Here is a 13,154-nt window from a genome sequence, read left to right as displayed (position 1 = left end):
GTGAGCTTGTAGATCGGCTATTTCCACTATCAATGTTATTTTTTTAAGTATAAAGTTGTCAAATATGTCAGTAAATTCTTTGTATATTTAGGTTATGTGTCATGTCTGCCATGTGCAACTTCAAAGCCTACAAGCCAAACAGAAATGTAATTGTCAACGACAAAAACACAATTAAATCGTTAATCGCAATTATTTGACAGAAAATTAATCGTCATGTAAAATGTCATAATCGTGACAGCCCTAGATGATGTGTATGATGTTTACTAGTAAGACGCCTCAGGGCGACATGCGAAAAGGGCGAGGTCACGCCATTTCTTGGCCATCTGGCCAGTGACGTATATCGGACCAGTTACCCATGGAGACCCCTAATAAAGGATAGAAGCATGGACTTACAAGATGTTCTCAATACTCATCAATAATGCCAGAACGCACAGCTGTGGAGACTCCTCCACATGCAGCTCAGCTGGTGTAGTGAAATGACTGATAGCAGAAAGGATAGAGTTGTATGCATCCCCAGGATGCATTGATACTTGGTTTAATGCGTCCTTTCAAAAAAATATGCGTCAGGGACGCTGGATGCAGGGCTAGTTTCATCACTGGAGCTCCATTATGCCTCAGTCAAATTGGAACTCCCCAATGAAATGCATTGGAAAAACGTGGTGCCCCAAGTCAAAATTGTTGAATGTTGCTGCTAATATCTGGTAATTGTGTTATAAATCTCACAATAAGTTCATAGCGCAGCGTAAACAGGTGTTTAAGACACTCTGCTTCATGCCATTGGAAAAACACATGATACTAGTCACATTATAATATGAGGATCATCAAGGAGCCAGCAATGGGCAAAGAAGACGGTGAGTTCTCCAAGAAGTGGCAGTCAATCCTAAACAAATGCTCGTTTGATCTGATGCTGCTGATTATCCAACACTCGGATACTGAACTGTTTAAAATACGATCTGAAAAAACAGAAGTGGAGAATGAAATAAAAAATAAACTGAATGCAACTGAACTACAAGAGCTAACAGAAAAATGCGCAGCACTGAAAGCCACTTATGAGAAAGAAATAACTGAAATGAAAATGTCCAAATTTCGCAGAGACACTTTGGACTACAAACATGACCGCGTCTACACCTGGTGGAAGACAACAGAGGGCCGCAGACCACAATATCACCACCAAGAGCGGAGACAAGGATACTTCTCAGCCTCCAGTGGACTTTCCACAGATGACTCGGGTAGTGAGGGCCCACCATCCACTGCACCAAGGCGAGGAAACCTTCGTTTTTTAGACCCAACTCCGGCCACGGGCCGGTACACCACCAGATCAAGAGACGGCGGACCAGGCGGGGGGGCAAACGCCACCACCCAAAGACTCAACAGCAGCAGACGGGGTCAGAGGTACTGAATGTAATTAATTTATCAAACAGAACATTGACAACACAGGAGGTTGGGATCCTGTCTAAAGGCTTGTCATTCGTTCCATTCACCAGAGCGGACTCGTTCACGACGAGGATTGAACTATTTAAGTTCTTCAGATCAGTTAAATTGAAGGCCTTCTTTGCGAAGGGGGCTACAAACATTCCTTCTACGTCTCAGCAGTCTGTGGGGTCTCCCCAACCGACTGTGAATCCTCCTCAGCAGACTTTTAGTGATGCCTCGGCATCTACATCCTATATGGATAGAGTTAAAAAACTGAAACCTAAGAGTACGTTTGTCCCACCTGCTTTCAATCCCTCAGTAGCCACATTTTGCAGAATGGTGGAACAGGATGTGTCTTCTAACTTGGTTGTCAAAAATAAAGAAAAGGTACACTCTAATATAGAGGTTGATGAGAAAAATGCTTTGTCTGACTTGTGTAAAGACACCAATATTGTAATCAAGAGTGCAGATAAAGGGGGAGCTGTGGTTGTACAAAACATAGAGTCATACAGAAAAGAAATATTCAGACAACTTGCTAACACAGACTTCTATACTCCTTTAAAGGGGGATCCCACTGTGAAATTTTCACAAGAAATAGAGGTATTCTTAACTAGAGCATTGGATGAGGCATTTATTTCTCAAGACGAGTTCAAATTTATGTTACAGAAACATCCTATCAGACCTGTTTTCCATACTTTGCCAAAGATCCATAAATCCTGTGTCGAACCTGTACCTGGCAGGCCAATTGTAGCAGGAATACAATCATTGACAGAACCCTTATCTCAATACATAGATGTGCACATCAAGGATTTAGTCTCTCATCTCCCCTCTTTTTTAAAAGACACAACTGATTTCTTAAATAAAGTAGATGCTATAGAGAACATCCAATCAGATGATTTTCTTTGCAGTCTAGACATAACCGCTTTGTACTAGGGCTGTCTTCGACTCGGAATTTATGAAGTCGATTCGAGTCGCGGGGGTTAATCCGACGCGTCGACGAATCGTTTTATAAAAAAAAAAGGAAAAAAAAGTGTTGCTTTAAACCACGCCAATAGGCCTACAATAAAACAGTAACATGAACATTGTTTTAAGCATTCAAACTTGTTTTCAAAGCGAACTAAATCCATGAACTTGACGGCCGTTAGGCCTATTGCCGTGCATATGAGACACTTAACCTGCGGGCGGACATTAAATGATTGATGAAAAGATTGCGTCAGGCCTAATTGTGAATTGTGAATCATCAATCGCGGGGCAGAGAAAGAACAGAGACGAGAATAATGTATCTCTTTGACAACACAAATGCGTGTCATTTATTATTTTCACAGCCTCAGGTTGTAACTATTTTCTTTGACACAGAACAGTTAGGCCTACAGGACCTCAATGTAAATAAAATAAGTAATAATAGCCTATACATCTGTACCTCTGCTTTTTTTGTGCAAAAAAATCAAACGAAATGTTTCTTTTCTGTAAACAGCATTATTTAAGAACAAATTAAATGACAACATGACAACAGTGTCATAACGGTGCGCACCGCGCCGAACGGCTGAAGCTTTCTTTTTCAGATCGGAGGCCTTAGTAGTACACACATCACACAGACAGTAGCCTCTTTTCTTTTATATTAAAATAAAATCCAAGTGTTCAAATTCACTTCACACTGTTCAGTGGTTAAAAGAAAACGAATACTCAATTCTGACCTATCGTTGTAAACAAAATGATTAATAAATAAAGCCTCACCAGCCTACACTAGGCTATGAGTGTATTCATTCATACATAGAAAAAATAACACAGGCTACTGACCTTGGCTTGTATCCCCCCCACCCAAAACAAAAAAAAAGAAAACGCGAAAAGAGAAAAAGACAGCTTGTTACAGTGAGTCCATTGTTCTATTTGTCCTTCTTCTCCTTAATCCGTAGCTTTGGGTTTAGCTGTCTTAGGTTGTGGGCGAGAAACACAAGTTTGTCCACGTTTTTTGGAAGAAGTGAGCATCGGGATTTGTTAACAATAAAGCCAGCCTTTGAGAATATTCGCTCGGACGGCGTGGATGTGGAGGGGACGCAGTGCAGCCGTCTGGCTGCCAAAGCCAGCCTGGGATAGTGGTCCTCGTTTTTTTTCCACCAGCGCAGGGGTCCGCAGTCGTCAGCTTTCGTTTGGTTCTGCAAGTAGGCTCTCATTTCATTCTGAATAGACTCCTCTTCTTGTCCATCTTCTTCTGTTGACATTGACATTAGCATGGCAATCTCTTTCTCCTTTTCCTCCTTTTTCTTTTTTTGAGTCGGCTGACTTTCCTCTTCGGAACTTTCAACCTCTTCACGTACCGTTGCCGGTGTCGCGTCTTGTTTCTCCTGAGACAAGAATGCAGCCAGATTAGTCACCGTTACATATGCCTCATCTCGTTGAGCATCCGATAGGAATGTCAACTTTTTGAAACGTGGGTCGAGCACTGCGGCTTGCACATAGAGGCTGCTCTGTAGTTGTGGCCCTGTTAATCCCCATCTCTCTTCGAACTGTGCAGTAATCTTTCTCTTCAGGGTTTTGATGACCGCACTGTCGTCCTCGCACACTTTCAGGTGGCGTGTTTTCATATTGATGAGCATAGGTACAGTAGCAGACAAGGATGCATTCAGTTCCTGTGACAGCAACTCAGTAAGAGTAATCATGGGCTTCAGAACTGAAACGAGGTCTTCTGCTACTCTCCACTGTACCGATGTCAAGTCTAGGTCACGATGTGCCTTCTTGGTGATGAGGGGGTCAGAGAGCACTGCAGTAACTGGCCATCGCTGCTCGACAAGGCGATCGAGCATTAAGTACGTGGAGTTCCATCGTGTTTGCACGTCTTGGATTAGGCTGTTCTCTTTCACTTTCTGTGTGTTTTGTTTATCTGTAAGTGCTGCAGTGGCCTTCGCACTTTTTTTAAAATGACTGACGAGTCGCCTAGCAGCTGCGATGGTGCGGCAGGCCGGTTCCTCCTTTAAAGCTGCGTTAATGCACAGTTGCAGCGTATGCCCAGCGCAACGAACCGATTGTACTCTTCCCCAGGATGGATCGTCGGCTAACTTACTCATGCAGAGAGTCATATTTGATGCATTATCGTGCGCAATAGCAACCCGCTTCTCTCCTGGAATCTCATATTCATCCATGACTTCGCTGAGTCTGTTCGCGATGTTTTCTGCCGTGTGACTCTCAGTCATCTCTTTAGTTTCCAAAACATACGACTCCGGTTCCCAGTCAGCAGAGAGCGTATGTGCCGTCACTGTCATGTACGCTTCCATTTGCAGCGACGTCCACATGTCAGAAGAGAAACTTGTAGCTGCGCTGTCATTGATTTTCTCCTTAATCACCTCTTTTGTTTCGTCATATTTCTTCACAACATGCTCCATTACAGTCTCTCTTGTGGGCATCGTGTATTCTGGTTCCAGCAGTTTAATTAGATTTTTGAATCCCATACCCTCTACAATGTTCACGGGCCTCATATCAAGAGCAATGAATTCTGCAATAGCGTTGGTAATAGCCCTCCTCCGAGCCTCTGTGAACGGCGGTTTGAAGTCCAGTTTTCTCTGTGTTAACTTCGGGGAGTCAGTACTGTCATCACTGCTCGCCTCTACTGCATGGGCCTGTGGCAGAATGTTTTAAGTAATTAGACTTATTATTGTAGTAGTCATAATTAAAATATTAGGCTACAACGAGCCTATATAATAATAGCCTAATTAATCATAGCAAATGACAGCTGTGCAACTAACAAACTCACCCGTTCCAAATGTTTTGCCATGGATGTTGTTGACGAGTGGAACGCAAATTCTTGATTACAAAGTAAACACTGGACCTTTTTAGGGGCCTTGTCCTTCATAAGCTCAAAATGCTTCCAAACCTTAGACTTTTTTTGAGACATGTTTGCTTTTTAGTTGACCTTATAGCTGCGACTGTGCGATACAAACGCTCCTGCACGCATGGCCTTCCTGCTAGTTTACCGAGCATGCGCACCCCCCAAAAAAATAAAAGAAAATTAGGAATCGACGCAGGGAATGTGAGTCGACGCCAGGCTCATTTTCCGACGCGTCGATTCGTCGATTTTTAGAAGACACCCCTACTTTGTACACTAATGTACCTAACCATGAAAGCTTGTTATCTTTAGCATATTATTTGAACCAAAGGGACAACCCTATTCCCCCTACAGACTTTCTGGTAGAGCTCATGAAGCTGGTTTTGAACAGGAATTATTTTAAATTTGAGAATTCTTACTATCTACAATGTCAAGGGGTCAGTATGGGGAGTCCCTGCTCGCCTAACTACGCAAACTTGTTTATGGGGAAGTTTGAGGAAGACTTTGTGCACAATAACAATCCTTTTTCTACTCTGATAAGATGTTGGTACAGGTTCATAGACGATGTGTTTTGCATCTTCACTGGGTCCTTAGAACAGTTACAAGAGTTTAAGTCTTATCTAAACGGCAGAATGCCTACCATTAAATTTACCTCTGAGCACAGCCAACAGTCAATTTCCTTCCTTGATGTAGTCATAACAAAATCAGAAACACTGGATACTAGAGTATACAGGAAAGAAACAGATCGTAACAGTTTTCTGGATTTCACCAGTTATCACCCCCCAGCCCTTAAAAAAGGGTTACCATATAGCCAGTTGGTGAGAATAAAAATAATTTGTAGTTCTGAAAACACTTTTGAGGAACAGGCGGCTGACTTATGCTCAAGGTTCAAGGTCAAAGGCTACAGGCCAGATATTCTGTCTAATGCTCTACAGAGAGCAAGAGCTCTGGATAGGAAAAAACTGTTGACTCCAAAACTACATGGAGCCAGTAAGTCAAATAGAATCGTGTGCGCCACAACTTTTTCACCTGTCTCTAGAGACATAAGACAAGCCATTGAGAAACACTGGCATGTTCTAGCTAGTGACCCTAGCATAGGCCAGGCCTTCAAAGAGAAGCCGGTGTTTGCCCATAAGAGGGCCAAGAACTTAAGAGATACACTGGTGAGAGCAGATCTTTACAATCCCCCAAAACACTTTTTGTCCACGTTACCTTCAGGGAATTTCCCATGTCAAAACTGTATACAGTGTAATGCAATGATCAAAGGCGAGTCATTTCTACATCCACACTCTGGGAAAAAATACTTGGTCAAGGGCCGCATTTCCTGTAAAACCAAACATGTTGTATATCTACTAAAATGTCCATGTGGACTGTGTTATGTGGGCAAAACGATCAGAGAAATCAAAACCAGGTTCTCGGAACACAAAAGTTCTATTCGAAACAAAGACGAAAAGTCGTCAGTAGCCAGACATTTTAACAATGTGGGTCATGATGTTTGCACTCTGCGGTTCATGGGGATCGAAGTGGTTAAGCCACTAAAAAGAGGTGGTGATCGAGATAAAGCTTTGTTGCAGCGAGAGGCATATTGGATACACACACTCCAAACTGAACAGCCTAAGGGCTTAAACGAAGAGCTCCTACTGAGCTGCTTCCTGTAAATGCAGTATCTTGAATTTTCTTATTACTACTTTTCTTATATTTGTCTAATACTTAATACTTAATACATTGGAGTCCATCAAGAGGTTCCTACTTGGAGGCTTTAAAAAGACAGTGTGTCCAATTGTCCTCTTCCTCCGACTAACTTTTTACAATTTATATCTTTACTCTTTATATTACTATTTACTACTTATAGCACTATTCATCAGTGTCATTTTGGTCTTTACAAGACATAGGACTGGCCAGTCCAAGACCCCTAGGGGGCGCCTTGTCATAGCGAGTTGACTCTGTCATTATAAGTGGTATTGTATTTTGGTATTTTTGTATTGTACATTCAACTGGTTTTTAAAAAAGAAATTATACACATATTTGTCTTTGGTACCAAAGCATGTATGTAATTGTATTGCAAGTTGTTTATTTTTTATTTTTTGTGATAACAGCTTTGTCAGCTGACACGAATCACAGTGATTGTAACACAGCATACTTATATACGTCACTTCCAGTTTACATGCATGCAACGCTGAGGAAGGCCTAAGGGCTGAAACGCATCCGTACACTGTCCATCCATTGAGGTAAATAAAATCATGCAAAAAGGATATTCCTTGAGTGCTGGCGACTACTTCTTTCTCATTATGCTTTATTGAGCCGTGCACCTAAAAGCCTTCATCTAACTTGGAGTGTTGCGGGCTGTCTGCTTTATTGCAGATATCTTTCTCTACATTATAATATATACCATGGCCCCTCATGTATTATTGCGACCATCAAGTCGCAAGTTACTTTGGAAAGCTCCACCGGCTGTCTGTCTGTCTGTCTGTCCGTCTGTCTGTCTGTCCGCCACGTCACACTTTTGCCGTACTTTTATCTCCGGCACCGTTGCCCCTATCCATGCCAAACTTTGCACACACACTCCTTGGATGGCAAACTCACAACCTCCACCCCTCATTTCTAACATGGGCCTCTTCTAGCGCCACCATCAGGCCGATTTTTGCAAAACACATTTTTGGACACTGCTCCTACAGATTTTGGCCTAAAATCAGACAAAGCGGTACACAGTATCTCTATAGTCATGTCATCAACATGGATCTGTCCCATTTCCCATATTCCCTCCTGATTGGCTACGATTGCCTTCTAAAGTTTGTGTATGCAACCTGACAGTTGCTTATCTCCCTATTAGGGAGTCATAGGCGTCATTCACACAGGCACGTTTTATTGCGATTAAAACGAATCCTCTAACGTATTGTCAGAAAATACACAACGTTTGGGCATGTGTGAAGATGCATCCGTATTCTTTTTCGAATCAAAGAAACGAATGCAAATCCACAAAAAAACGGTGGTTTCGATTCGCTACAGCAAACGCTTCACTGTTGGTGTGAATCCATCCGTCTCAAATACAGGCAATATATAGAGCCATGTGCGGGTTAAATCCATAGTTATTTATAAAAGGTTAAATCCCCCTCCAGACCGTCCGTTCTCATTAGATTTTTAACCATTCTGGCCGCCTCCTCCCCTCATTGATTCAATTTCTGATCACCGCTCCCTCGATCGCACATGGTGTATTATTTGTGAGGAGTTGCTCACAGTTAGATAAAAGGAAAGTGCCACATGAGTCACTTGTATATCATAGGCTATAGGCCTAATATAATATAGGCCGATGTGTGGGTCTCTCGCCCTTGCTCGCGCGCGCGGCTCTCTGTGCCAAATAATGTCCAAATGGAGACGCTTCATGCGCGGAGCGCAGAGAGGGAACCAGCGGAGGGCAAGACGAGGGGCAGAGAGAGAGAGAGAGAGACAGAGAGAGAGAGAGAGAGAGAGAGAGAGAGAGATAGAGACGTTGATGTCCTCCTCTTCGTAGATATTCATATCTTGCTATTAAAAGTATTTGCTGTCTGGTTTATTGCTGGTAGATTTTGCGAGTCCCTCCAGCCGCAGCTGGTTTTATTTTTTGATCGCCCGTTTACGACCGTCGACCGCAGATAAATAGGCTGACGCCTGCGCCTCAATTTTGCGGCGGTCCTGCGGTTACATTGTGAGTTGAACTTGAAGAATTAATAAACACAGGGAGATGGAGGGGGCATTATTATGCAGCTTGGATACATACATGTCCCATGGACAGACGTGGACGATTCCTTGTTTCGGATAACAAAGTGCAGTGCGAGCGCAAACGTATCAATTAAATATGCAAGAATGTAGCAACTTCACCCCTCCCATTCGCACGACTAAACCGAATTATATTATGAGAATGTGGCCTTACTGGTTGGTTAACTATACTCTTTAGTTTCAGTCTCAGTTTAAACTATGCCCTAACAGTTAAAACTAACCTTATTCTTAACATTAACCTCAGTGAAACGGTGCCAAAACCTAACCCTATTCCTAATCTTAACCTCAATAAAACTATGCCTTACCCCAAAGTTATCTCCAAACTTATCCTCTGTAAAACAAATACTACAGAGTGGGCGGCGTGAGGTCAAAAAATGTGGGCGAGCGTGTATTGGGGCAAGCGATCTGGTTACCTTATGTGTCTGTGTTGTAATGATATAGGACTTCCCTGTTCTCACAATCAGTCATTATCAGTGAAAGTGACAGACAAGTAGAGACAACACATGGTGATGTGGCAGGAAAGACCAAAGAAATTGCATCATACGTGATCTCATCACATGCATCGAGGCTACATATGGTGTGAAAATAAACCAGCAGCTTACAGGATGGATGTGTTTAAACGGCAGCGTGTGTGTCACTGTGTGCGCGTGTGCGTGCATGCCACAAGAACTGTTACAGTAGTGTGCTTACAATCTGTAGGCCAGGGGTCTTCAACAGGGGGTCCGGGTCCGGGACCCCTAGGGGGTCCTCAGAGTTACTACAGGGGGTCCTCCAAATCTTTGTGTGATAGAAACTTCTTTTCTCTTTATTATATCAACCACTTGAACCCTAGCGTCCATAATATATTCAGAGAACTTCAGCCAAAAATAGCAGATCTACAAGCTCACAGTGCCTCGCCCTGCGAGGCGTTGTGAGCTTATAGATCTGCTATTTTTGGCAAAGAGGTTTGGTGTAGAGGGGAAAAAGAGCAGACTAAGTACATAGTGAAAGGTCAAGTTTATTAAGTATTGACGGTTTAAGTGGTTAAATATCTGAATTTGACATGAATCCAAAATATACTGAGGATAGTGCTGTCAAACAATGACACTATGGAATTTCTGAAAAGGTTGTGGGGGTCCCTGCTTCATCTCTCTCTCAGCTAAGGGGTCCTTGGCCTGAAAACGTTGAAGACCCCTGCTGTAGACACTTCAGCATGGCATTTCAAAACCATGTGCCACTGTTTTGGTCCGTTTATTTCATACTGGGGCAGCATTTAGGAACTTATTAACTTTTATGTAGGATCAGCATATACTGTAACACTGTCTGCAATCATCCATTTGCTTAGATGCCTACAATGTGTACACTCTACATGTGTACACTCTGACTCTGAGTTAAATTAAAGCTGCAATCATTCAAATGTCCTGATACCCTGGATTCAAACTTGTCTGAGCAGTATTAAGTTGCTTGGTACCGCTCAGCCAAGGCAGGTGGAATCCCCATTTGGCCATGGGGCTATGAGCTTCAAGCAGTAAGCCTACTAAAGTACTCAACCACTAGGTGTCCTACCCGACACCAGGCTCTCTAAAGGGCTCAATGGAAGAGTATAGGGGAGGGAGACCACCCCAAGCCACTGTAGGCTACAGTAGATCATGTGTTGTAGCCTAGGTAGTGCATTCATTATTAAAGTAAGTTCTGGATAGAAGCTTTAAAGGAGTAGTTCACCCCCAAAATGACTTTTTTTCTATTGATTAGTCACGCCATGGAGACTAGTCAAGAGTTCAATAATATTTTTAGTTTTTTGTCGCATTCCCAAGACAAAAAATGTGGTAACAATAAATTTACCCCCATTCATTCCGGATGGGGACCCGTTTCGAAACGGGTCCCCGGTCCCCATCCGGAATCAATGGGGGTAAATTTGGCATGACTAATCAATAGAAAAAAAGTCATTTTGGGGGTGAACTACTCCTTTAAGGGGCCCAGCCATTTGAGCCATATGGACATGACTTTTGATTGATCGAATACTTTAGAACAGTAGTTCTCAAACTTTAAAATGTCATGGTCTCAAAATGAAACCAAATGGACCCATAAGGGTCCATGGGTCCATTTGGTTTCATTTGTATGCAGTCAGAGTTAAATACTTGTAAGGGTCAATTTAGACCTCCCAAGGGACCCAGAAAGTCCCTGGACCCCACTTTGGGGACCACTGCTTTAGAAGTTCGCATAGGAAAAGCACAAGACAGTATACAGTTCGGATACAAAGTCTACTGATAGGATATAAACCCAAGAAAGCACATAATATGGCTTGTTTACATTTGGATCCTTTGTATGCTACTCAATTAGTCGAGAACATACTCAATGCGTTATTGTCACCGCTGGCGCTGGATGGCTTTAATAATAACAACGAGGAGGAGGAGGAGGAGAACTTACTTTGATCTTGTGGATGGACTTCTCCTCGTCCATGGACATGGTCCACACGGTGATGCCCGACTTGTTGTAGGTGAGCACCCAGCCCTCCTCGCACAGACACTCCGCCTTGAAGCTGGCGAAGGCCCGGTCGTCCGGGATGGTCACGCTGTCCCCTGACATGGATGGAGGTGATGGTGGTGGTGGGTGATGGTGGTGGTGGTGGTGGTGGAGCAACTCAACCAAACGGATGGCTGAATCGATGGATGATGAATGCAGAATGAAGCGACCAACCCAGGGGGAAAGGGGGAAAAAGAGAGTCCAGTCCCAGTCGTGCTCCTTGTAGCTGTTCCTTCTTCGGGTTCCTGCTGGGAATAACTTCTCTAATTGAATTTTCTTCTTTTGCAAAGAAGCTTTTGTAGCCCTTTTTATAAAAAGCCACCCGAGCCGCGTCTTGTGATGATGATGATGCGAGTGCGTGTGCTGTGCTGTGCCGGCCGGGGCGTGCGTGCGTGCGTGTTCCTCCTTCTTTAAACCACCTCCTCTCCTCTGTCTACTAGTACCTACCGCTATTCCTCAACAACAAACTGCGATCAAACAAAACAACACTAAAGTCCCCCCAACCCGACACAAAGCCTGTCAGAGGAGATCGACCTCTTCTCTCCCATTGATCCAAGCGTCGATTAGATAAGTTTCAGTCCGCAGACAGCAGTCGCTTTTCCACACAACCATATGGTACGGTTTCCGCGTCTCTCTCTCTCTCTCTCTCTCTCTCTCTGACTCTCTCTATCTCTCTCTCTCTCTCTCTATCTCTCTCTCTCTCTCTCTCTCTCTCTCTCTCTCTCTCTCTAATACAAAGCACAGTGCGGATAGATGTTAATATCTAGATAAATAGATAGATAAGGCTACACTACAGTGGAGGTAGAATGAATGGATCGGATCAGATGGAGCGGCTCTCCATGGTCGCTGCGTTGCGGCTATGCTTGCGGGCATAGGTTGTTGCAGGTGGTCGGGGATGGATGTGGTGGGTGGGAGGGAGGGAGGTATATGGAAGTGGGCGACCGACGCGTCGACGTGGAGGCTGGATTGACAGCCAGGGTGGGACCGCCTCCTCCAACACCTCCTCCTCCTCCGCAAGGCTGTGGTTTTCACACAGTGGTCCGGGGACCATCAGTGGACAGTGGTCCTTGAGGACATGGTGGTTCCCTAGCCTGATTTCAGAGAGTGGGCGGGTCTATGGGCTGCCTGGATCCCGAGGCTAGGCTACTATCGAACCTACGGTTCGCCACAGCAGCCAAATCAAGTTTGGCTCCCATGGTTGCATTTGTAGTCCTAAACCGGCCATATTGAGGACCAACACAGGTGTTCAATTTGTCTGATTGGCATAGATCCAATGTTCTAAGTTAATCAAAACACCTGTGTTGGTCCTCAAAATGGCTGGTGTAGGACTACAAATGCAACCCATGAATAGACCCGTTTCTTGTTGAGCGGTGGTCACAACCAGTGGCGGAACAATTCAGAACCGGGCCGGTATGCGAGCCACAATGCTCGGGCCCCCTTACCCGTCTCACACCAAACCCCCCCCCCCTCGGGGGGGGGTTGCCATTCTAGCTCTCTTAGGCCCCCGACTATACTGGTCAGAGAGTTAGAAACACATACTTCCCAGCACAGATTACACACACCCAAAGTAAAAAAAAAAAAAAAATCCCATAGGCTATAAAAGAAGACTAGACTGGAATGCAACCTAGGCTACAAACCATTTATTGACATCTAGACCTACTGCACATAC

At 44.0% G+C, this 13,154-nt stretch overlaps 1 protein-coding gene across 1 annotated transcript in view; it reads right to left on the bottom strand.

Moving 5' to 3' along the window:
- stard10 (StAR related lipid transfer domain containing 10) overlaps positions 1–12,354 on the bottom strand; it is a 59,833-nt gene extending 47,479 nt beyond the window's left edge. Inside the window, exon 1 of the mRNA XM_080730854.1 lies at positions 11,390–12,354. Coding sequence (XP_080586980.1) covers positions 11,390–11,548 — 159 coding nt within the window. The 5' untranslated portion in view covers positions 11,549–12,354. The remainder of the gene's footprint in view (positions 1–11,389) is intronic.
- Between the last annotated feature and the right edge of the window lie 800 nt (positions 12,355–13,154).

The sequence above is a fragment of the Nannobrachium achirus genome, assembly GCF_963921795.1.
Source record: "Nannobrachium achirus genome assembly, chromosome: 8".
Lineage (NCBI taxonomy): Eukaryota > Metazoa > Chordata > Actinopteri > Myctophiformes > Myctophidae > Nannobrachium > Nannobrachium achirus.
This window is presented reverse-complemented; position numbering and strand designations above follow the sequence as displayed.